Here is a 26,571-nt window from a genome sequence, read left to right on the forward strand (position 1 = left end):
TAGGTTGATGCCTTTGTGATCTTCACCTCTCTGGTTCTCTGTTTTTCAACCTATAAAATAGAGGAGGTTGGGTTATATGAGCTATTGGGTCTTTTTCAGCTCTCAAAATCTAGGTTAATATGACTTTATAAAATACGTTGGGGTATTTCATAAAGAAAACATAAAAATCCTCAACAGTTCATTGACTAGACATAATCATCATTACCATTTATGCATGTTTCTTCTGTTTAAATCCCTATTTTTTCATATGTATATTCTTACTCATAAATCATATATGTAATATATGGACATAAACAGTTTTGCATTCTGCTTTTTAATTATATCAAAAACATTTTCCTCATGTCATCAAAACAATTGGTATGCTGAAAATTACTTAAACCTTTCCTAAGTGGTGCGTTCAAACTAATTCTATGATTTTTTTTAACTACTACTATTATTTTTTAATTGCAGCATCATACATTGGGTTTGGCAATATGCACAGCTTTCCCATTGGAATGAGCTTTTCCTTTGGGAGGTTCATTAACCAGTTATCCTACAGCACAACAGTAATCTTCATCATAAAATGAGTTAACTGCCTGTATGAGAGAACCATGTAGTATCTTTCCAGGATATGCTGAGCTATTTATAAATATTAAATAAAAATTTTTATATTGGATCTGAGTATTCCTTCCTTTTCGCCTCTTCTCAGGAAGTACAGCAAATTGAAAAGTGGTTCTTTGCAATTTGGATTGGAAATGCAAGTGTTCTAGGAGATGAAAAACTGAGGTCATGTCCAGGAGGCCACTGAGTTAATACAGTAAACCACTGACTACAATAAGTGCTGTAGATTACTTATGAGTTGTATAGATCATTTCTGGATTCCACTTAGCCAGACCAACTCTGCACTAATTAACATTCTGGAAGATGATTGGTATAAAGACCTCTCTCTCTATGACTACCACAGTAAATGTGTGATCTTATATATACATTCTCTAAGATCACCTGAGATGATGATATAATACAGTCCCCACTTCCATGTATCCCAGTGACTCACACACCTTCCTCCAGGAATTTTACTTAAAACTCCTCCTGCGGCAGTGTCAGCCTATTGTTTCTTACCTGGTCCCTACTAGAATTAGCAGAGTTGCTTGGTGAAACTATAAGTTAATATATTCATTTATATGAGACTACTTAGAATGTATTTATTCCTCTTCTCAAACCTCTCTTCTCAAGATTATCATCCTCTTGCCTTTCCTCCCAAAAATTGTCTCCCACATGTTCAATCACATCGCTGTATGGTGAGCAGTTGCATAAACGTGCCAAAAAAGAAACAGAGTTAACTTAAATCTTAGACGGTTTCCAATTATGTGGGACCCAGCTTGACGGGAGGAACGCTGGAGCAAATTTAACTCATGTTTTACCCTTTTGTAACCAGACATGCAGGTTCCCACCATTGAGAAATCCCATAGTAGTCCCGGTAGCTCGAAATCCTCATCCGAAGGCCATCTCCGCTCTCATGGACCATCTCGCAGTCAAAGCAAAACCAGCGTCACTCAGACCCACTTGGAAGATGCAGGGGCTGCTATAGCCGCTGCCGAAGCCGCCGTGCAACAACTCCGCCTTCAACCAAGTAAAAGACGCAAATAAATTCCTCAGCATGGCAGCTTAATGTTCATCTGTTGCCTTTCTTTCCTGCTGTCCTTCCCCATTTGCTTTGTTTTGTGCTTTCCCTGCTCCCTCTGTCCTCTGTCCCTTTGTCTGTGTAGGAACAGTATCGATACGTAAATATGCTGTCTCTCATTTAGTTCTTTTTTGTTTTACTTTACATAGAACGAAATAAAACTGGCTGTTTCTCCTTTGTCTCCACCATCCATCCAACCTGGCTCATAGTATTTGGTAGCTGTGTCTGTGATGTGTGCAGGCAAAACTATGTTGTGTGTCCTTTTTGTGTGCACTTAAGTATCCTTTAGAATACAGGAATTACAAGCACAAGTGGCTGCCAGTTTTCCGGGCATTACACCAAAAAAAGGCACACACGTAAGCATTTTGAGCCGATTAGCAATGAGAGTCTCACCTCTGAAAAACACTAAAGAATTTTAGGCAGAAGAGTCATGTAACCAACAGTCAAGTTCTAGAACCTAGGGGAAATGGAAAAAACATTTTCCGCTTAAAATTTTTAATAAATTATGCATGTGAAATAATGAGGCTTTCCACGTGAGAAACTTTGTTGTCTTTTGGAGAAAAAAAAATCTGTAAAGAAAATAATGTTTCCTATATTCTCAAAACAGTATGTAGTATTAATATATGTCTAAGCATATTCGATGAGGCCATGTTACCTCATTGAGGAGCACAGTGGGATCCATTCTGTTGGATCACACTTTGTATATGATACAAGAGAATTTATAGCGTTATTCTTCTTTCTAACCACTGGAAATCATTTGGAAGCCAAGATACCAATTAAAGCGTAACAATTCACCCATCTTAACTGCTGTAATTTCAATTGATAGAATTATATAAGAACTTAGTGAGTACAGACACTTTAAAAATGTAGGGGCACTGTTACTTCCAAGAGGCATCAGGCAAACAATGGAGATAGATGAATGTTCTCCCCGTCTCCCAAAGTCATCATTTCCAAAGAAACAGCCAGTTTTAACCCCCTTTAGTGCTGTGCATGTGGTGTCATTTTGGCATTTGAAAACACAACTTCCTTCGATAGAGCAAAAGATCACTTCTGTTTGCATGAATAACATTCAAGCTGGTTCCATCTGAGGATACATACTCTGGGTTTCCATTTCACCCACACTACCACAGCAGCACATAAAAGCGGTCAGTCTAATCATGCCAGGAAGCAGCACAGACACAGCATAGCAGGAGTCCTCCCCATTCAAAGAACTCAGTCTGATAATCTGCCTCCACCAGCTAATGGCAACCAAGACCAAAGCCAGCTAGCCCTCAGGAAGGTGATGTCTGATGGACCAGTCAAGCCAGAAGGAGGTGAGCAGAAAGGCGCTATTCAAAGCACACAGCAAGAACATCCCCTAAATTTAAAGCCCTCATCTTTTAATTTCTAGAGATTGTCTGATAAAGTATGTTTATCCACTTTTTAATGTGCTTTTGTGGGCATGGCATTTCAGGACTTCATCATCACTGTGTAAGTCCCAAGATGAGTCCCATAATATATTGACTACAGTGATTTGTATTTTTCTATGCACTGGGCATCTTTTGACTTTTGTTGGGAAATAGATTAACGGTATTCATATTGCAGAATGGAACGCATGCTACTAACATAATCTGTTCAAGCATGACTATAAATATGTTGCACTGTGATAAAAGTTTAAACTGCTCACAATTCGAGTTAGCATACCAGTTGGAATGTAGATCAGTTTTTGTTGAATATTATTTCAAGTGTAACTTTTTAAAAAAATTCAGTGGATTTTGGAAATCTTAGAGGAAAGTAAAGGAAAAAATTGTTAATGCACTCATTCACCTTTACATGGTGAAAGTTCTTTCTTGATCCTACGAGCACATTTTTTCCACTCATGTTTCCGTAGTTGTCAAGTGTATCAGATGTGTTGGGCATGTGAATATCCAAGTGCCTGTGTAATAAATAAAGTATCTTTATTTCATTCATAAACCACTGGGTTCTGAGCCATTGTTATATGATGCAGCTTAAAATGAGTGTGTCAGTTTTTGCTTTCTCATTTGATTCCTTGCAACAGAGAATTTAAAGTTACTGCTTCGTTGCTACTGCAAGCTATAATGATAGAATATTGAGTTGCAGGACAAAGTTTCATGTCGGAAACATAAGATAGATGGGGGAGTTATTACCAAATAAAAGTACCAGAGCTTACATAAACATGTAAATAAATAATGGGTTTGGGCTACTCTAGGCAATGCTTCCACTCTTCCTTTCTTGCACGTCTGATCTACTTCACAACCTTCTCAGCTTTCTGGATAAAGGAAGACAAATCCAATGAGTCTTGCTCCGGACAGGCACCTAGACTTGATTCCATGGCTTTGTTAGGAAGGAAAGCAAGTTAATATCTGTCCCTAACTTGACACCAACAATTTGTGGAATTTTCCCCAAGAAAGAATGCCACTCACTGCCAGTGACAGGGATCAAACCAGGGTGATTATAAAATTATCTTCATTGTAATTCAAATTTAAATTTAATTTTAATTCAAAAACATATATCAAAGAAAGGATTAAAAAAGAACTATAGCGGTGTTTGCCCCCTTAAGTCCCTTCCAGCCGTAAAACACTTGATTCTATGATTCTGTACTTTCCACAAACTAAAATTAAGACTTGTACTCTCCTATTGCATTTCTCTGTATTCTCAGAAATTTTTAAAATTTAATATGCTCTTGTCCCAACTAGTCAGACATTTAGGAGCAATGGAGGATGTATGTGGCAGTACAAAGGCCAAACCACTGTGACGTTCCTTGAATTAGCAGGCAATTAAGGAAACAGCTTAAATACTAAGATAATTGTGAATGTGCATTTACTCAGCCCAGTTTATAGACTATCACCACAGCAGTTTCCCTTTTCTAGTTAGCCTTACTAGTACTGTCCAAGAGTACTTAGAATTCCGCCTCTCACCTTTTTTTCTATCAAATAAGTTCAGTTGATTTCTTACTTCATTTTCTTACCGCAAATATTTAATAATTGTAAATGTCACAGTAGTCAAATGCTTCTCTTATTTCACTCTGTTTTTAATTATCATGATTTAAGTATTCCTATGATAGTTTGTCCTGGTTTTCCTAGATGTGGGTCTTAAAATTTGCAGCAAAATGCATTTAACTCCCTTTCTTTGAATAATGCTCTAATGGATATTCTCATACATTTAGAATAGTTCTTCACATTGTGCAAAGTGTTTCATCACCCATTTTCTCATTTTGTCGCACCTAGTGGGTGAGGGATTCGTTGCAGATATTTTCATTTCTGTTTTCTGAGTGAGCCATCAGAGAGTCGGGGTGTGCGTGTGGCAGCATGACTGGTGAAGAACACGTACCTGGAAATTGTCAGAATTGGCAATCTAACCCTTGTTTATGACCGCACCTAATAAGCCTTTGCTTTTTAAATACATTGGCTCCTTTGAAATCAAACTCTCCTGATTTCACTAAGAACAGTTGTCATTTACTTATTTGCTATTTACACTCCAGTCCTTACAAGTGATTAGAGGTTGCTAGAAATTATGGCGGAATACAATTTAGACTTGGTCTACCTACTTGATCCTCTTTTCTGAAGGCTGATAATTAAGCTGCCACAAACCAGGGAAGTAAAACCCTCCCACTGCACAAGCCGAGTGCAGCAGTAAGCAGGCTCTGTAGAGGAGGCTGTGTGTACATCTGCAGTCATTGCTATCAAGGGTGACGAAATTGTCCCTAAAGAGCTTTTCATATATGTGTATATATATATATATATATATATATATATATATATATATATATATAATTTATTTTATTTTATTTTTTTTGGTGAGTTTTTCAGCAGGTTTCTGCTTGGAGTAGCAGAAAATATGGGTCAGGTAAGAATTATGGAGTAAGAAAGGAGGAACTTTTTCTCTCCCTCCAGGGTTTAGTTGCATGCTAGGAAACCTGAAGGACAGGATTTAGACAGATTGTGCCAGATCCTCCTGATACCTAAACAACTCTCCATTTGTATTTAGAAATCCCTGGAAATGTTTTTTTCCAAGCCAGTTGGTTTGGTGGGATATAGGCCCGGCTGTTTTAGGAGGTAATGCCAGCCAGGGAAAAGAGTTTCAAAATAGGTTGTTTTTAAAACCATACCCAAACTAAAACAAATTGAAGTATTTTTACAACCTTGAAAATTAATTTAGTTGCTATGGAATATATTACATTTTATATATATATATAAAGGGCATTTTTAAATTCCTGAGCTGTTTTTGTTTGATGCTGAGATTTTAGGTAAGCTTTAAGTTTAGAAACACTCATACAGGATGGATAGAAGTATCCCTCCACCCTGGGCAGTAAGATGAGAGCTTGGAGAGGTTAGTAAGAAGATGAATCATTGACTGAGTTGTGTGAGGAACTATGACTGAAGGTCCCTTGTTGTGGCCGAATTGTAGGAGAAGGTCCTGAAGCTACTTCCACAGACCGCTGCTGGAAACTCCACTTTCCGTAAGGCTCCTTTGCGGCACCTGTCAAAGAAGAGTTTCCTATCCATATTCCCGTGGTGAACTCTGACTAAGCCATCTCTCTGTGAGAGCTGCTGTCTTGGGCAAGTGGTATGGGTGGCTGGGTTGGGAAACAGGGCGGGCACTGGGAGTGGAGAGAAGTGTTGGTTACAAAGGCAGTAGCTGATCAGTGGTCCATTCTCTTCGGACCGGAAGCAGATGATTACTTTTGATCAGAAGGAATTTGGCGTTCTCTGTTTCTGGAAAGGAGAGGGTTCAAAAGGGAAAGAAATCAGAATGAGATCATTTGGAGGTGAAGTCTTCTGGAATGTGTGTAAGAGGTTAATAAAAACAGACTTAACATTCCTCATTTCAGTGTGTTTGTGCAAAGAAAAGAAAGGCAGCAAAGCTTTAAAAAGGAAACTTTGGATAGTTTAAAATAGAAAGAAAACAAACTGTAATGATGTGAACACAGCAAATAGCCAGCAAAAATCTGAGAGAATCAAATTGGATTTCAGCTTTCAAAGTTTTCTGCCTATTTCTCTGGGGGCAAGGGTTGTATTTCTTTGTTGTCTCTGAAAATCAAAGTGTTCTTCTAAAGTTTTGGGTTTTTAGGAGTTTCCATATTTTCTTAGAAAGATTGGTTATGCATTTTCAACTCTTTCTATAGTCATTTAATATTCATTGCCAGAAATATCTCTGCCTCACATGCAGAGGCACAGACAGTAAATATATAGCTCTGAACATATGACACTCTCTCTTGTTTATTCACCTTTCCTCCCAAAGGTGAATTCACTGACGTATCATCAATGGATACTTTTGTTCTTTTCTAGTAGTAGCCATGAGTGTGTCAAGCCATCCACGTAAGGAATTACTGGTTCATACTGCAGTGTGCCTTTGTCACGTGATCTAACCAGGGGCCTATATGATTGAGCGGGACTATTAATACATGATCCGAGAAGAGAAAGGCCTAACTTTTAACATGTCAAAGTGCCTTAAATGCTATTTATGACATGTCTTTAACAAACTTAAACTTATTTTTTGATTGCAAATTATTGTATTTCAGGTTTAAACAAATTTATTTTTAAAAAGTTAATTTACCAAATTACCAGCAGAGAGCAGGACCCAAAGCAAATGAGACAGGCAAGTAAATGCTGATGGAGGAAAGAAATGAGAAGCATGGAGCGTGAGAAGGCTGATGGGGACACTGCGGGACCATGGACAGAGGGTACAATCTGAGCTTGGGGCTGGGAACGTTATCGCCTGGGTAGGAAGGATCCTGGAACTGGGTGAAGTGCCACCTGGGGAGAGGCGGAAGAATGCCAAAAGCTAATAGGTAGCTGCTTAACAACATCGCCTAATTCCAGATATCTATCCATGAATTGCTTGATTTTTTTTCCCACTTTTCATCAGAATGTACTACATTATGTAAAATCATGATATTTCACCCATTCTCTGTTGTGCAAGATAATCTTTGGGAGGGAGGGGGACATATGGGGACGGGATAGGATGAAAGGAATCTTTATGTATAATGAGTCAGACCGTGAAAAATAGCCTTTTTGTTTTGTTACTTTGTTGAGTCTGTAAATATATATTTTAATCATTGAGGTGACAAAACTTTCGGATTTCTAATGAAAACATTTCCGCAGTATTTTGATTGGGGTATTACGGTTTTCAGATGTATAAAGAGAAATAATGCAGATAGAACCATAGCTTTATACCTCAATGTGTTTTAAAATACTGAAAGATAAAATTAATTAAATGATCATTTGAACAGAAACTAATCAAAATATTAATAATACAAATCAAACAAGAACAGATAAGTTTTTAAGAAGAAAATGTTTGATGAAAATCAGGAGGTAGGAATTCCCTGGTGGTCCAGTGGTTATGACTCCACACTCTCAACTGCCAGGGGCCCGGGTTCAATCCCTGGTTGGGAAGCTAAGATCCCACAAGCCTCAAAGTGCAGCCAAAAAAAAAAAAAATTAGAGAAAGTGTCAGGAGGTAGGTCCCTATTTCTAAACATAAGAAAGACAATGGAATAAAATTTCTACTTCTACTTTATTCTTAAAAGAACACAGAAGCAAAATCTACTTTTCCTCATTAAGACATTTGAAACTAAAAACCACATTATTTTAAGTTCTGTAGATCACATTATTTTTTTTCAGAGATCTTACAGCTTTTATTTTTATTTAAAAAAATCTTTGAAGTATAGTTGATTTACAGTGTTGTGTTAGTTTCTGGTATACAGCAAAGTGATTCAGTTATACATACTGGTCACATTATATTTTTATCTGACTCTTTAGGTAAAATGAGGTCGGAATCTAGAGAGAGAGAAAATGTCATTTTTATACTACACAATTCAAATTTCTTTCTATATGGATATATTTATACTTTCTATATATACTTTTAGTTTCTTGTAAAGCATTCTTATTGCTACTGACATTTTTAAAGTAAATAACTACTTTGGCTCCATCCAACTATTAATGTACAGGAAAATTGAAGAGACTATGTAGAGAAAAGCCGTTTGGGGAAGAATTTGCATTGTTTATGCCTGCCAAATTTCATTATTTACTCTGGATTTCTGTGTAATATAGTTTTTTGTGGGTTTTTTAGGCAAAAATAGAACAGACAAGCAAATTTTTATGATACACATAATATTTAACTCAGACCTTATAATTCTAGAGTTGTGAAGTTCCGGGTGAAACAAATTCTGAAGAAGCTTAGAGAAATTCAAAGGGTGATGATAATAATAATAAATCTTTTCAAGTAAGGCGTTAGAACTTGATTTTTTTAGTGCAGAAAATAAAAAATAAAAGACACCATAGAATGATTGTCATATATATACTGGTTTAAGATGATTGTCAAAAAAGGTTGGTGCTAATTATTTCTTTTTTTTTTTTTCATTTTCACAGTTCATACTTCATTTTCATCACTGTAGATGTAGACCAGTGATTCTCAAAGTGTGTCCATTGATCCCTAGGTGTCCCAGAGACCTTTTCAGGACTCCACAAGGTCAAAAAATTCTTAAGACTCTTAAGATGTTATTTGCCTTTTTTACTCTCATTCCTTCCTTAGTGTGCAGTGGACATTTCCTACATTTCCATGAGATGTCATGACATCATTGCTCTGATGGCTAATGGAATATGTATTTGTCAACTGCTTATGTTAAATTTTTCTTAATTTTGAATATGATAAATATTGATAGATATAATTCACATAAAGTGAAGTTCTTTAAGAAATTCAACAATATTTAAGACTGGAAAAGGGGTCTTGAGACCAAAATATTTAAGAGCCACTGATCTATACCTGGGTACAATCATAATTTTATCAATAGTCAATGATGTTGGATAATTAGAAATTTCTTACAAGATATAATTATCATATTTGCCTCTAAATTTTTTATGCCTTTTATATCTTGTATTGCATTTTGGGACCCCTACTTTCTTTTCTTATTTAATGTTAATTTATAACTTAAGATTGACAAATGATTTTTCATTTTATATTCTTATTTTAAATATTTTATTGGGCATGATTTAGATTAAGTTATGATTATATGCCCATTTTCATTATTTACATTTGCAGTTTGACTGGTAAGTTGTCTGTCAACTTTAATCAAGTTGTTCCTAGCCTAAGGTAGAATGAAAGGGAGTATTATAAAGGTAGAATACATTTTATTTGTGTCCTTATTTTGATGATAAAATTTATTGGAAGAACATTTATAAACTATTTGTTTCTTTAATCTTCTATTGTATTATCTATATTAGTGGTCCTATACTTTGCAAATTCATTGTTGGCATAAATAACAATAGAAACACTGAAGATCATCACTTTGATTCAAATTTGAGGAAATGTTAAGCTTCTTACCTCTTACTTAATCCTTGATCCTTAATTTCAAACATATAATTTATTGTGTTTTTAAATAATTAAAGCTAAAAAGGGAATTCTGAAAATATTTATCATTTACAGAAAATATTTTCTGAATTACCCCTATTAGTTGCTCATCATTTATTCACATTCATACACACAGTTTTTTTAATGAATAGTATGTTTCAGAAACTCATCAAAGTGTTAGTGATTCTGCAGTGGACACAATAGACAAAAATCACTGTCCCCATAAATATCCCATCCTAGTAATATTTATCAAATAACGGATTAAAGATATGTGGGGAAAATTTGAAGACTGACAAAAGCATGACTTTTGTCTATCTTCAACTGAAATTGAAGTAGAACGTTGCAGTTAGTCATTGACTTAAGTTTATATGCACAGACACCATCATGTTTAGAAATATGTGAAAATAGAATTATTTTGTTATTTGTTCTGGTCTGGTTCTCTCTCATAATCTTTACAGTTCACTGGGATATAACCAAGTATAGGAGGAGAGAAAGTGTTTGAAAATCTTCTATTTGGAGAAGGTAGTAATATTAATGAGATTAATTAGAGACGTTGTATTCCATGGGAATGGACAGGTGTTTACCAAATAATTGTCCAAATTCCTCTTTACTTTATGGCCACTGACTACATTTGAATGATATGAAAAATAATACTCAGTGTTCGTTGTAGCATTAGCCATGTAAATCAGTATGCTATTATTAATTTGTATTTGTTTACACTGGAAATGTCTCCTTTGGGCAGGATTTTTATATAAATCAAATTATTTGGATTCCGTTTAAAGGTAACACCCTTGTTATCTTAGTATTCATGATCTAGGTGATCAGTTTCAGGATTATATAAGAACATTTTTCAAAACTATTTTTATAATTACTTTCACTCAAACAGGACCACTTGTTTTGCAAGCAAACTGTGAGAGAGAATATTTCAGTTTCAAAGGAGAATGAAATAAATATTGAAAAATTGAGTTGCCCTTGAAAAATTGATGTAGATCTTGAAGATTTTTTTCTGTCAAATGTATTTCTCCTTACTCTTAATCTTTTAAAGGTAAAGATTTTTACTGTGTTATTTAAAGGTAAAGATCTTAATTGTGTTAGCATTTTTTTAGCACAAAACCAAAACTTGGTCCTTGATAAACTCTTTGTTCATTCTATTTATTTGGACATAGCTAGAATTATAAACTAAACTTATTAAAGATAAAATGAATTTACTATCTTTGTGATGTCTTAATCAAACTCCATTATTTACTCTGAAATTTTGGTCCCCACTTAAACTGTATTTATTTGAAGTGTCTTCTTCCAAAATAAGTTCTGAACCAAAAACACCTTTAGAAAGGAAGACACACTTAAAAGGCGACATTATAGCATAAATGCAAGAACTATAGTACACTGAGCCATCACATATTGTATTTATGTAAGAAAAAAACCTTCTCTACCATGTTATTAAGCTAACTTTACTCTCATTTCAAACACGTGTTGTATTGAAGTTATATGCTATTACTTTTGTTCCCTAAAGTGATCATTGATCCTATTATCCATAAAGCTAGGGAGTGAATGGGAGACACCTGCAAAATAGTGATGCATTAGATCAAAAAAGATTGAACTGATTATTAAAATGTCTTGAAAAAGTCAGTTGTAAGGCCAACGTGGATGGAGAGGGAAGAGTGCAAACATGATTTAAAGCTTTACCACCTTTCCCACGACATAGAAAATAGAGGCATCGCATCTTCCTCTCCCTCTCTGAAAGAAGCTACTATGTGAGTAATATGGAATATCTTGAGGGACATATTTTGATTTTTATAAGTTTGTTGTAACTTTCTGATATATGTAATTATTTTTTCTGAGTGACCAAGCCAAGTGTTAGTGTTAATTTCATCCTCAGCGACCCTGGGAGAGAGGTAATATAATCACCAATAATTTTTCATTTAAAAAGTATTTCAGTGACATCCTTCCTTTCACTGACCCCACCTAGGGGTTTACAAATGACTGATATATTGTAGAAATCAGAGTTGTCTATTTTAAATTCTTTTATTTGTGAAAACTTGTAATTTGGAGGTATGTGAACATTCCTACAAATAGTTGTATTGAAGCTACCTATGCCATTTTTCTAGTGTCTTCTATTAAATTTTTCCAAATTGGATAATGAATATACTGAAGTAAATTCAGAAAATAGTATATTAAATTTCTAAAGTCCTTGTAAGATGCAACACCCCTTCTTAATACCCCTGGATGATAGTAGAAAACCTAAAAATGTTATTGCACGTAATTCAAGGGGAAAACTACCAACAGTGCTGGTAACAGTGGAAATTAAAAGTTGACATTTTTCAGGGCTACATCCAAATCCAATCAACAAATGAGATAAAACTGCAAAGTCTCTTTAGTAAATATAACAACTAAAACAACAGCAATAATAAAAGGTAGATAGATAAATAGAATGAAAGGTAAAGGAGATAAAGTAGAAAAGGTCACTAAAGTTAATACCAGCTAAATTAAAGTTAAACTAGCTAAAGAACCAAAAAAAAAAAAGCATGCTATAAGTATATAATTTCTAAAATAGCCAGGTAGTTATTTCAGTTCCATCATTATACTATTGGAATAAACAAAAGAATTATTGATTGTTTTCTCTTAATTTCAAGCCGTTGATCCTAAAATCCTATACATTGTATCTATGAAGATAATACTAATACTGCATCAGCCAAGTAATTTGGGAAATTACAGGTTACCTACATAATAAATTACTCCTGAAATATTTGGAAATACCTTTGAGTGAGACCAAAGATATAAAACCAATGGAAGTGAGGCTTCATACATTCCAAGCACTGAATTCTAAGGTAGGTAACCTCTCTTAATTTTGAGACAATTCAGTATGATAGAAAAGTGGATGAGCACTTTTCAATTTTGATTTGTGACCTGGAACAAGTCACTTAAAACTTTCCAGGACTTAGTTTTTCTATAAGCAAGATGATGGTTCTGGAACAGGTTATCTTTAGAGTCCTTACCAGCTTTTAATTTCTGTGATTCCACAATTATAAAATCATCTACAATTCTGATCCGAGACTTTGCTCATGGTGCTGCCATCGTGTGGTAGGCACAGTGATAGTTCTGCATTTTTAAAGTATGTATATATAGTAGAGGGGAAAAATCAACAGAGCAAACTAATTGAAGACAGATGTTCAGTCAAAGAGACACTACCAGGTTTAATTAAGGTTAGCCACAGAGGAGTAATAAAACAAAATGTTTTCTAACCACCTTAGAATTAAGGCAGCTGCAGAAAATGAAGAGGTCAAAGAATAATTTAAAACAGATTGAATTGCCTCACTGAAAATAAAATTCGTTTACCTGAAATGCCCTCTCAATAACTGAGTCACAAAATTATTCAACACGCTAGTATTTATTCTTCTAGCATATAGGGACCCTCTTTGTAGGAGTGGACTTATTCCATCTCATATTTATATGATACATTCTTTTTTCTGGTTGGTACTTAATAGTACAAATAAAAATTCAAAAAGGTAGGCCCCCCAAAATGTAACTCTTTAAGAAAATGGCTCCAAAAATGTTTTTCATTATTAAATAAATCTCAATTCTAATGTAAAATAAATATTTTCATATGTAATACACAGGTGCATAATACAGGATTTCTGAAATTCTGATTTCAAGATTTGGAAAAAGCAGATAGAATATTTTTTAATTGTTAATTTTGAAATCATAAAATTATGGAAAGTCATATTTAGTTTTAATGTTTTAAAATAATATTTTCTACAAGAACATAGAGAGACATTACACTGAAATATAAACTGAAGCTCACCATCTGTCTGTGAACCAAGAGGTGCAATCAGCCTAAGTGCTAGTGTCTGTATTAGCACCATCTAGTGCCTCCCATGGAATGTTATCGTACAAATGATTTTGTCACTTCAATTTAGAAATATATATATGATATTCGTGGTCTGATATGAACTTTTTTAATTCACAAGTCTATGCTCTCCCATGTTTCATGTATTATCATTAAATATTTCAGTCAAACCAGTTTTGAGGGAATTGGGATAACAGAACATCTGGCTGAGTGATCACATTTTTATATACAGTATGACAGATTAAAGTTGAATCTCTGATTTTAAAAGCTGCCAAAAATAGGTTACCCAAAATTTCATTGACAAGGAAAGTGGGGTTAAAAAACTATATTGTGGTATCTTTGATGAGGTTTTTTTGATTTGTATCAACAGAACTGGATTAAAAATGAGAAATCTACTAAATCACTCAGATGTTTTAAGTTGTTTGGTTAAAGGAAAGAATTATTAATATGTTATCATTATTATAATTTTACTATCAGTTTATTAAATATTGCTTAAGCATAGTCCCAGGACTAAGCTTTTAAGAAGGCTACCATGGAGCTAACATAGGTAGGTTCTGTTTCCAATAACCACATGAATGTAACAAGTACAATTAAAGATAGAAAGTGACAATTGCCATAAAAGACAAAAATTATGTGCTATGAGAGTCTAAGTATAGAAGTTCACTTCTCATTGTAAAGATGAGGAAAATGTATGAAGCAGGTTCTATCTGAGCTGAGCCTTTCTGGATGAGTATAATTTAGATATGAGAAAGTGACAGGGTCAGAGGAGGGTATAACAAAACTGGTAAGAAGAGGCTTGGCTAGAGCTCAGGAGAAAAAAAGCCAAACTATAGGGATTCAGAGTGAGTGGTCTGAATGGGCTTCAGTGAAGGGTATACAAAGGAAAATTATGGGAGGTATATATGGAAAGAAGCAGGCGATAAAGGACTTCGAGAGGCAAACTAAAGAATTTGACTGAAATCATGAGATGTCTTGAAATTGCATACGATCTGGCCTCCAATATTAAATCCTAAAAGCACTTTATTCATTAAGAAGTTTGCAGTAATACAGATTTAGTTCAGTTTAATTGAGTTGATGGTTTCTTATGTGGGGGCTGATTCAATTAAACGAAATTAGCAAATAGACGTGTTGTTTCAAGTAACTGAAAAAGAACTTTTAAAATATTTGGACTCTTAGCACCAGCTTATCAAAACCTCACCATTTCTGTATTTTTAGTCTCATTTTATGCTATGTATATATAGCCCTGTACAGGGAAGATCCACTTTGCATTTTAGTTTAAGTCATTTTCAGAAACTAACTGTCAGGCTATCTATCTCTACGCTTACATACCAGGTTAAGTATAAAAAAATTCAGTCATGCCCCAGATGTTTTGAGATAATGCCTAATATCTAGACTCATTTGAATTATTCACCTAACCGCCCAAAATTTCTTTAGATTCAGCATTACGTGTAATTTTGTTTTGCAAAGATGTTAAGGCAGACTTAGAGTTATTCTGAAATATGTATATGTTCCCTATATTTAGTTTTCTTTCTTGTAATATTTCTTATAAACTATGACTTGTTTGCATTTAAAATATTGACGACACTTGCACGGGTTTTCCAAATGAAATTTCTTTTCACCTAGGCAGTATGGCAAAACTGGCTTTCCTTAAAGTTATTTCTATCCTTGTTCCTTTTCTATTATTATATTGTTTTACATTCTGTTCACATTTCTCAAATTTCCCAGAAGAGGAATAGAACTAGAAATTGCGTCAGGTAAAATCAAAGTTTGCAAAAGAAAAGACTGGATATTTTGATATGTAAATAAGAAGACATCATTTCTATAATGTGGATATTTTGATATATTGTGAGATTGCTCTGGGATAAAAAAAGTTTTAAATTAGTAAAGATAAATTGACTTTAAAATTAATGTCTATTAATTAAGGTTTGTCTTTGAAAATGGTATATTGAGATTTTCCAGTTGATGAAATTAAATTTTTACATTCAATATCATACTAAAAATTATTAACAATCTAGTAGGTTGTATTATATAATGACAATCAAAAGGTATGATAGCTTTTCCTTGTTTACAATCAGTTGACTTATCTGACTCATGTGGTTGGTTATACAGTTTAATATTCTTTATAATGTTCATAATTTTATATCAGTCATATTACCTTTACATTTTTTACCTTATCCTTTTGAAAGGTCTTTAACACTATATACAGCTGGGTTTCTTCTACATAAGTTGCAGAAAATATTAAACAAACATTATGACTATTATTCTTTTCCTGGAAGTCTAGTCCTATGAGTTACTCTTAATTCACTGGTGACTGGCTATGTAACAGGATTCAGACCCTTTTCTAACTAGCTATTCCCAATTTATAGATACTTGATATATAACTGACTATCAAACGTTTCTTCCTTCTCTATTCTGGGAAAGGAATCCTACTATCACTGGAATAGATAGTATGAAAATTTCTGGTGGCTTTAGAGAAACTGCTAGTTCAGAAATAGAAGGGAAGAAGTGAGGAAAAGCTAAAGCCTTTGCAAGACTTGATCCTGGCTCATCTGATGGAGAGTTTCCTGCCCTCAGATGATTTCCCTCACAGTAGCTACGCTTTTCACTTTATTTGGGTATATTGGTTAAAACTCCACCCACCGGATTGTCATTGTGTTTTTATACATTTACTTAAGAAAAATGTTGATAATTTAGAATCATTAAATGATTATCAACTCTTTACCCAGTTGTGTGGATCGATCCAACTGCTTGAGAAACTCCTGAGTGAACAGGAGGAGAGTATTTATGGAGGAGAGAGACTCTTAAGTACTTTTGCAGCCTAGAATACATCTAAAATTAGAAGAGAATCAAGGTGAATTCATTGTCCGGGACTAGGTGCGCTGTTCAGTGGGGAACAGCCATTGACCATAAAGCCCTGAAGAAGAGCTTGGGGGTACAGCAAATTAAATCACAAGACAAAGAAGAGTGAGTTCCAGTTTTATCTCACTCCTCATAATCACAGTCTTATGAAGGGGGCTTTACTGACCCCATTATTTTAAAGTGAGGAAACTGAGACCACCTAGAGTTAACTTCAGCAGGAGTTGGGATACAAAACCAGATCCGTGTGACCAGAGCTTATGCTCTTAAACTCTGACCATGTGTCAGAAGACAAATGACAATTTCAAAAATTTGCCTGGAGAATCTCCGCCCCCACAAAAAAAGAGGAAACACTTGCCTTCTGTTTCTTTCTTTTTTTTTAGTTATTTCTGAGATATACATTTTAAAGTAATAACTAGAATTATGATTTATAACATTATACCAGAACATATAAGATTTTTAGAAATTTCATGTAATGTCTGAAACATTTATATTAACATATTTCCATACAAATAACCCAAAGAAAGTTTAGCGTTAGTTCTTTTGTTTGTTTGTTTGTTTATACTGCAGGTTCTTATTAGCCATCAGTTTTATACACATCAGTGTATACATGTCAATCCCAATCACCTACACCTGCCTTCTTTTCATTCCTTTTGCATCAGAGTTTCCTCCCAAATCTCTAATCTAGAACTCTGCTAACAATATTACCATTCCCTTACTGCATAATTTATAACACAAATTCATAACTCTTCTATGGGAATGTGGGTTCTTATATACAAAAAATCAAACTCATGGGTTATTTAAAACAAGTCCCAGTCATAAACTAGGACGTGCCTAAGGGGAAACAAATACCTTCAAATTTAAAAACCTGCTGGAGGTAGTTGGTAGAGCTACATACAAACAAGTCCAGGATTTTCAGTCATTTCCTGAAATTATCTATTCTATTTTGCATCTTCACTTCTCAGGAGAAAAACAAATTACTGGTTATTAATATGGGAAATAATTAAGCAATTTTCACATATTCTGTCATTTCTGTCTACCCAAGTCTTCCTAAATTCCTTTCTCCATGAAATAGCCACAATTCTTATTTGTTTGCCATATCGTTATTGCAATACTCTATAAAGAAATCACAAGTAATAATAATACTATTTAACTCAGTCTAAAAATGTGATGGTTGATTCCTAGAAGTTAATCTTTTTTTTCTTTTATATCCAACAAAAACAATCAAGGGCTTTATTGTTGCCACTGCGAGTTACTGGTTAAAGAAAAGAAAATGAAAGGCAGGTTAAGAGATGTGGAGTTCTTGCTAGAGCTGTTTCTTTACACCCGTAAATGAAGAAACATATAAGTATGCATTTGGATATCAATGGGAGGTTCATTGATTGACTGTGGTGTTGACTCTTCCCACACCATGCAGCCAAGCCCACCAATCACCGGCCTGCAGAAAGCTCCGTGTCCACTGGCTCCTCGGGCAGCAGCTTTGGCAGTGGGTATAGCGTGGACAGTGAAGGAAGCAGCAGTACTGCAGGGGACACTAATCTATTTCCTATTCCAAGGATGTAAGTGGTGGTTTGTTTGTTTTTTTTTCCACTGGGAAGTTAACAGCCTCATGAGTAAGCTTTTCTTAACATTGAAAAGGAAATAACTAGATAATTATCCAAGTCTGAGTCAGTGTCCCTGAAGGACTTCAGCTGTTTATGCCTATGTAAAAAATAGACTGTTCAGGAAAGATTGGATTAACTTAGTGAATTCTAAGCATGAATGCTGGTCACCACCAGGACTACTTAATCAGTGCATTCTATATTTAATAGAAAAACTGCTAAAATAATAATAACAGCTATGCCTGAATCAAGTTCAGCAGCAGTAATACATGGCTGCTTTAATCGCATAATGTATAGATTAATTGATTTTGAATCAGGAGATATTTAAACATATTTAAAGAACTCATGTATCACATTCGAAATAGCACATTGGGCCACTCATATAGACTTTTCAACTATAAATTCCTCTACCATTAAAATGGAAGATTTTGAAGTGGATCCATATTTTCTAGAACAAATAACAAGCAGGACATAGGTCCCCAAATAGATACTCTTGGAATAAAGTTAATTTATAATACGTTAAGCCTCGAGAAAATCATATTGCAAATAAAATGCAAAACTAAAGCAGACTGTATTTAAAATGTGTTAGAATGGGTTTAGTCATATCGGTGGCAAAATCTAGCAGCATCCAAGATAAATATGTTATCTCTATTCCAATATCAAAATCTAAACTCCCTGACTTTCTCCAGTAACTAGTTTTCTAAGTTTACAAAAACAACATTGGGCCATGCAGCTCCAGGATCTAGCCCAGGGTGAGTCCAGCCTGCTGCCTGGTTTTGTAAGGTCTGTGAAGAACTAAAAATGGCTTTTGCATTTTTAAATGTTTCCCAAAACCCCAGAAGAATAGCATTTTGTGACGCATGATAATTACATGAATTTGAAATTTCAGTGTCCATTATTAACTTTTACCGGAACACGGCCACACCAGTTTGCTTATGTGTTGCCTAATGTTGTCTGCGCTCTAGGGGCAGACTTGTGTAATTACAACAGGGACCATTCAGATCATTCACTGGCCCTTTGCAAAGTGAGTTTGAAGATCCCTAGTCTGGGCCCTTGTTAGAGGGTCTTTTTCATTTTCTCTGTTAAGTGAAACCATCTCTGGGAGTGGAACTTCTATTTCTCTTTGTTTAAATATCACGTTTTTTTTATGAATCTTTCCTTCTGATCCCCAGAATAGTTCTAATATTTAGATAATGGCTCACGTTTATAAAAGCAAAATAATGGGGAAAATGGATTTGTAAGGTGAAAAATGTGTTTATTTTGTGATTTTCGGGTTACATTTTTCCTACTTAAATTGACTAATTATTGGATTATCTGTCTATTTTTTTTGAGACCTCGGCTGTGGATTCAATGGAGTTATTTGTATTTAATCAGTTCTTTTTATATTGACAGTTATTTCTAAAAGGAGTGTGATCTCATTAGTCCGCAGACTCTGATGATCCAATTTAACTGAAGAGAATTTCTACAAATTCATTACACTCCTCTCTCCAAGCTGTGAATATCATATAAATTTGTAAAGGTTTTGCACCACACATCACTTACTATCCTTCCAATTTATCTGTATCTTTCAAAATATATAATCTAACACTGATGATAAAGTTACAACTTTCAGAGCATAAAATACATTATTTCCACAATATCTGAATGTCTGAAGTGGAAGTAGATTGGTTTTTTTACATACAAACCACATTTCAATTTTGCTTTTTCCCATTTTCCTGTTTCTCTTGTAAATCAAAAGCTTTTAAAACTGTGTAGGATGCTTTTGTTTTTGCCATATGAGCACAAAGAAAATTCCCTTTTCTAAAGCATTGCCGGATATAAGTAAAAAGCAGTATTTCGTGGTTCTTTTCTGTCTCTCTTTGTATCTGACACATGTTTTGCTTGGGCTAGCATAAGTATTCAATAACTATTTGGTGATTGTTTAACAAAGATAAATTATAACCTGTGCAGTCAGAATGTCCTGAGATGAAGATTATTTATTGGGAATTCAGAAAAATTGCATCCTTTAAGACCCACACAGTTACATTTCCTTTGTACTTCATTTAGCTTCACAGTGCTACAAGTTTTCTGTATAATCTTAGAAATGCACCTAATACACATTTTGGCTAAATACCAAATGTTAAAATCAGTTTTCATTAGAAGCAAAGACTGCAGCTGAATAGCATCATTAAAATATGAAATGTAGCCCTCAAGATCAAATAAAAATTATCAAAAAATTTTTTATTACAATTACTAAAAATTATACTTATTTTGTTAAAGTTTGGCAAAGTATAAGATAGTAATTTTTCAGTACTCTCATCTACTCGATTAGCACTACTAAAACGATCCTCACTTTCCATTGAGTTTGGCTCAGTAACAAGGTGTGTTTTGGCCCGCTCTGCTTGTATCGTATACTGCTAAAGGTGAGATTGCTATTAAGTTATTAAGCTTTCTCCATGTCTAATCCTGGCAGACAAAGTTAATTTTTTTAATTTATCAGCTGTTTGTCTCGAATCTCATTGAAGTAATTACACAAATTGAAGTTTTGTGCATTGCTTAATCAAGACTTTTTTGTATATATTCAGATGCAAACTATATATAATTATAGATATAATTTATAACATTTCTTCATGCACTTTATCCTTCACATAATCACTTAATAAAAATTTGTGTTTAAAACTTTGACCTAGAATTGTCATCTTGGAACAATGTAATGGCTTTCAAGATAAAATGATTTTTGAATTTACATCAGTTCCTCTTTCGTTATGTGCAGAACCATTTCAGTAGAATGATGGGAGGATCTTTAGAGCAGTTTTCAAGTAAGATCTAATTGGAGTCTTAAGCAATAAGTATGGTTACATTTTCAGCTGGTTGGGCAAACTAAATATTTTTTGTGAGAGTAAGAATGAATTGTTAGTAAATACTGATGTGTTTGAATTATTGTGTAGAAAGTCTAGTATCAAGACATTCCTTTGTTCAAGCACCATTTTTAACACTTAAGCATTTTTATTCCATTTTTTTAGAGCATCTTATATAACTACATATAAAGGCAACTTCCAAATCTTTTGTACGCCATGTAGCTTTTTCTCTGAAGAAATAAGAAGTGACCTATTATCGTTTGGCTCTTACGTTATCAATATTCTGAACCCACAGTGCTCAGAGTATAATGAATTCTTCATTTGTTTGGCCTTCGAAGAAGTTTAAGGCTGAAATTAAAAACGGTTTGCAGCCTTTGGCTGAATTCTAAAGCTGTTATGTACACATCTACCTATTAGTACTTTATATTTATCGAATATTAGGATGTTTCAGACACTATGCTAAGCACTTACATACATTTTCCATGTGATTTTCCCATAACCAAATGGTAGCTCATGTTACTATCCTTAAATTACAAAAGAAGAAATAGTCTTCACCAGATTGAAAGATTTACCTTACATGATGTATAGCATAAAGTAGCAAAGCCAGAAGTAGAAACCAAGCTGTATGACTTCAAAAGCCAATGTGCTACACACAGCTGAAAATACAGGAAGGATCTGAAAGAAATAATAATCCATGTAATTATAATATTATATTTATAAATTATTCAATTCAACATTTCCCTTCTCACCAAAGGATCTATACAACTCCTCATAACAAAGTGTGAATGTATAAGAAACTCTTCTCCTTCTTGAGTTAAAAATGGCAGAAAAAAAAAAATTCTAAAACAAAATTTGAAGATTTCATGATGGTCATGTCTTTGATAAATGAGTCCATGAACAGGACACCGAATTTTGAGGTTCTATGTTTGGACTCAATAGGAATGATAAACAAATTTCCACTTTAAAATTAATATGATATAGAGTGATTTATTGTGTTCGTACAACATTTGCCATTCAAGTAATTTGTTGCAGGTCTGAATATATGATGTCATTCTATTTTTTCAAACTTGGACTCCTCATTTGCATTTAGGATTATAATTGAATATATAAACTTTTATTTCCTTTTTAAACAGAGGAAAGATGGGGCAGAATGGGCAAGAGACTATAAAACAGCCAGGAGTAGGCGTAGGACTAGCAGACGCTGAAGGTAAGTTACAGTTTACAATACACTGGATTTTGGTTGTATCTGTATGCTATACTGTTTGCTTTGTTTTTGTTTTAATATGAATGTTAATTTCTAAGTACTAATACCAAAAGCACTAGGAAATAAGTCACCATTATCCATATGATCTATTAAATTAGAATGACTTTGTCACTTCATTTAACATTCATATTTAACATTTAAGCACTTTGGGGTACTACAAATTTTAAAGGGAAAGAAGAATGAGGATTACAGAATGAAACTTGAAGACTTTCTCTGGGAAAAAATATCTTGAAATTAAAAAAAAAGTTTTTGTTTAAACTACTATACAAATAGAAAATCATGAAACCTCATTTAAGTCAATGGCAAGCCTTAAAAATGTGGAACTAAGAGGAAACTAATGGTGTAAAAATCTTTTTATAGAAAAAATAATGGCTGAACTAACTTTTAAAGTAAAAACTTAATTTGAAATTAAACTTTGTTTTATTAAATAGTATTATAAATGTATTACAAAATGCAAAAAAAATCCTTTTCTTCCACACATAATCAGTATCTCTAAGGTGCACAATGATTTTTCCTTCGTTTTAAAAATTTTTTTCCTAATGTTTTGATAAGATCTGATAGCACTGGTATACATCATGATTTACACTCTCAATAATTTTAACTATTCTAAGTACTTAACACTATTCTAAGTACTTTTCACATATTATCTCATTTAATTCGTACAATTGCCTATGAAGGTACCTGGTTTTACATGAAAAGAAACTGAAGTGCAAACGTCACACAAGGTAAGAGCAAGTGATTGAATCCATGAAAATGACGCCAAATCACACGCTATTAAAAAGAATGATTAATGGCATGGTACCACATGGACATTCGATGAGGAAATAGGAAACCCAGATTTAAGGTTCAAATCTTGTCTTGAATGGTGACCTGATCTTTCTATCTTTAGAAACCTGATCTGAAAAATGCTGGGTCTAAGTGATGCTTAAGTTTCCTAGTGGACTTAAGTAGATATCACATATTTCTGGTTCTACTAAAAATTTTTATTTGAACTCATTCAAAGACTGTGCTTCCTCTACTTGTTGCCATGGTCCCACGGTCCCATCCTCAATCCACCATTCCTTTTACCCATCTTCCCTCTGCATAAACTCATCAACTCTTGTCTGTATGTTGATTGCCATCCAAGCTCCCTGGAATTCAGACTCAGATATCCACCAGGCATTTGTGCCCAACCAAGAAAATAGAAACCATATTAAAAATATACGTATTTTAAAAATAGGACATTTATGGCCGGCAATTATTATACACGTGTGGAAGATGCTGAGAAACCCAGCAGGGGGTAGGGAGGTAGCAGAAGAAAGCTACTGTCCCTAAAGGCTGGAGGGCAGGGAGAGCTGAAACCAAGATAAGCCTGTCTGCTGGGATCAGCAGGTAAGGAAGAGACACAACAAAAGATAGAAATATATATTGAGATAGACAAGGATGGGGAGAAATATCCCAGTTTCTCCCTTCCTCCCCTTCTCCAGTCTCTGCCAGGGCCTGGTCAAATTAGCTGGAAGCCAACTAACAGGGGAGGCTGGAAAACATGCTAGGGAGCAGCTCTTCTGAAAGCAGGGCAGAGAAAGACCAAAGAAGCATCCAAGGGCACACAGGCATAGGGCTGGTACAATGCTTTACCTGGAAATTCCATAGATGCATCAAACTACATACACCCTGAATTCAGTTTTCCCTCTTTCTCCTCCTATACTTGTCTATCACTCACAAAATCTGTGCCTATTTATACCGTAATTTTCATCTTGTGTTATTATTGTTCTTTGACTTAAATTTACCTGTTTCTGTGCCTGTCTCCTTCATAAGGCTGAACCACTCTCAGACCAGAGCTATGATTTATGCATCTTGGTGTCCCAGCACTTAGCAGAAAGCCTTGCCCGTAAAGTTGCTTCAAGGATGTTTAAGTGAATGAATAAACAATATACTCTTATATTAAAGTAATGGCCATTGATTTTCATCTGACTCTATACTTCATGTATACAGAGAAGCAATTCATGGGTGCTTTTTCCCAAAAGTTTTAGCTACTTAACTTCATCTTTCTCTTAACCTTAAAGTTTATAAATAAAATTATTTTAGTATAGATGTTAACATTTGAAAAGAATAGGAATTGTTCATCCTAATGCTGCCTTCTTATTTCCTATCGGTCCCACACAAAACGTGCTTGTTTTCCAAGAAGAAGCCAGTTGTAGGCTACTTTATATTTTATTTAAACTTATGAGTCAATGTGTTTATATTTTAGTGAACTGACCCTTATCAACAGTTAATCTCAGATTAGTTACTGAGCAGAGGGGTGGGAGTTGAGGATGGGAACCATATGGAATATGTAATGTAATGTGAGTCATGCCCTTTTGGCAGCAGTATTTTGGACAAATTATTTTTGACTGAGTTACTTATGATATTTTGACAATAAGCAAATTTACAAGTAACACATTTATGTGAAGTTATGAGTAGTTCTGTAAGAGATACATAAGAGTTTGCTAATAATATGAAGAAGAAAACTGCAATAAATATTAAACCTTTATAGGAAAGTTATACTTCAAAATGCAGCAGGTATACCCTGGACAAGCTACAGGGATATTCTGGCCTCAGAGAGGCTGCCAGTGGGCTAGCAGTGCCCTGGCTGTATCAGGGTCCCTGCCCCCACATGAACAGTAGCATACCACAGAGAGGGGTATCTCAGTTAGGCCTAGCCACGTGCCAGAGTTAGAAAGCATCCATGTCTAACAACAAACAAAGAAGTACTATGTGAAGTACTGTGATGATTAAAGTCCCAGGTGAAGAAATTTTACTTAGATACCAAGTAAATATACATTATACTTGTAGGAGCTTTAAAATGGAACACAAAATTTCTCCATTTATTTAGTCGAGTCTTCAACATCTATGAAAAAATTCTTTTTCATTTTCACCTTTCTTTGCTTTTCTGTATTATTTTTCACAGGGTGTAGTGTGTACACTTACAATTAATGCCCTAGAAAGTCCCCTCCTTTGAAATAGTATAACAAAAACACAAAACAGATTGGTACTGATCGTATCAAAGGAAATAGCTAAATAAGGAGACAAAACACTTGGTATAGATTCATTTTATAAATCATTTCATTAAGACCTTTTCACTATGCTCTTCATGTAATAAAATTTTCATATCAGTAAATTTTAAAAAGAAATCTAAAATAATATTTCAACATAGTTTTCTTTTAAACTATGGTCAGACAACAATATTTACTGAGCAAATACTATGTGCCAAGTACTGTGCTACATACAATGATTAAGACAGACTGCCCTCATGGAGCTTACAATCTAGCGAGAAGAGTAAATGTTAAACATTTATTACAAGTGTGATAAAGAAGATGTGGTACATTATACAATGGAATATTACTCAGCCATAAAAAGGAACAAAACTGAGTTATTTGTAATGAGGTGGATGGACCTAGAGTCTGTCATACAGAGTGAAGTAAGTCAGAAAGAGAAAAACAAATACCATATGCTAACGCATATATATGGAATCTAAAAAAACGGTACTGATGAACCTAGTGGCAGGGCAGGAATAAAGACGCAGACGTAGAGGACAGACTTGAGGACATGGGGGTGGGGGAAAGGGAAGCTGGGATGAAGTGAGAGAGTAGCACTGACATATATACACTACCAGATTTAAAATGGATGGCTAGTGGGAAGCTGCTGCACAGCACAGGGAGATCAGCTTGGTGCTTTGTGTCCGCCTAGAGGGGTGGGATAAGGAGGGTGGGAGGGAGGCTCACGAGGGAGGGGATATGGGGATATATGTATACATATAGCTGATTCACTTTGTTGTACAGCAGAAACTAACACACCATTGTAAACCAATTATATTCCAATAAAGATATTTTTTAAAAAACCTTTATGAACAATTTTACATTAAGAAGAACATATAGGCAGAGGTTAGGGGGAAATTATCGAATCAGACAGAAATTTATTTGTTCTAAGCAGATAAGAAGAAGATACCAATTTAAAGTGTAAGATTTTGTTTTGTCCCCATAGAAATACGGACTTAACCTTGTGTTGGACTTGAGGTATATGTATGATGTAAATTTTGTCTGTTTTTTTTTTCTTTTCTTTTTTTTTTTTTTTTTTTTTGCGGTACGCGGGCCTCTCACTGTTGTGGCCTCTCCCGTCGCGGAGCACAGGCTCCGGAC

General features: G+C 34.5%; 1 protein-coding gene across 1 annotated transcript in view; it reads left to right on the forward strand.

The window, feature by feature from the left end:
- Positions 1-26,571, forward strand: part of PCLO (piccolo presynaptic cytomatrix protein) — a 366,471-nt gene that overhangs the window by 309,429 nt on the left and 30,471 nt on the right. The window contains exons 20-22 of the mRNA XM_032643160.1: positions 1,415-1,609; positions 18,130-18,271; positions 22,284-22,357. Coding sequence (XP_032499051.1) covers positions 1,415-1,609; positions 18,130-18,271; positions 22,284-22,357 — 411 coding nt within the window. The remainder of the gene's footprint in view (positions 1-1,414; positions 1,610-18,129; positions 18,272-22,283; positions 22,358-26,571) is intronic.

This window comes from Phocoena sinus, chromosome 9 (genome assembly GCF_008692025.1).
Source record: "Phocoena sinus isolate mPhoSin1 chromosome 9, mPhoSin1.pri, whole genome shotgun sequence".
NCBI lineage: Eukaryota > Metazoa > Chordata > Mammalia > Artiodactyla > Phocoenidae > Phocoena > Phocoena sinus.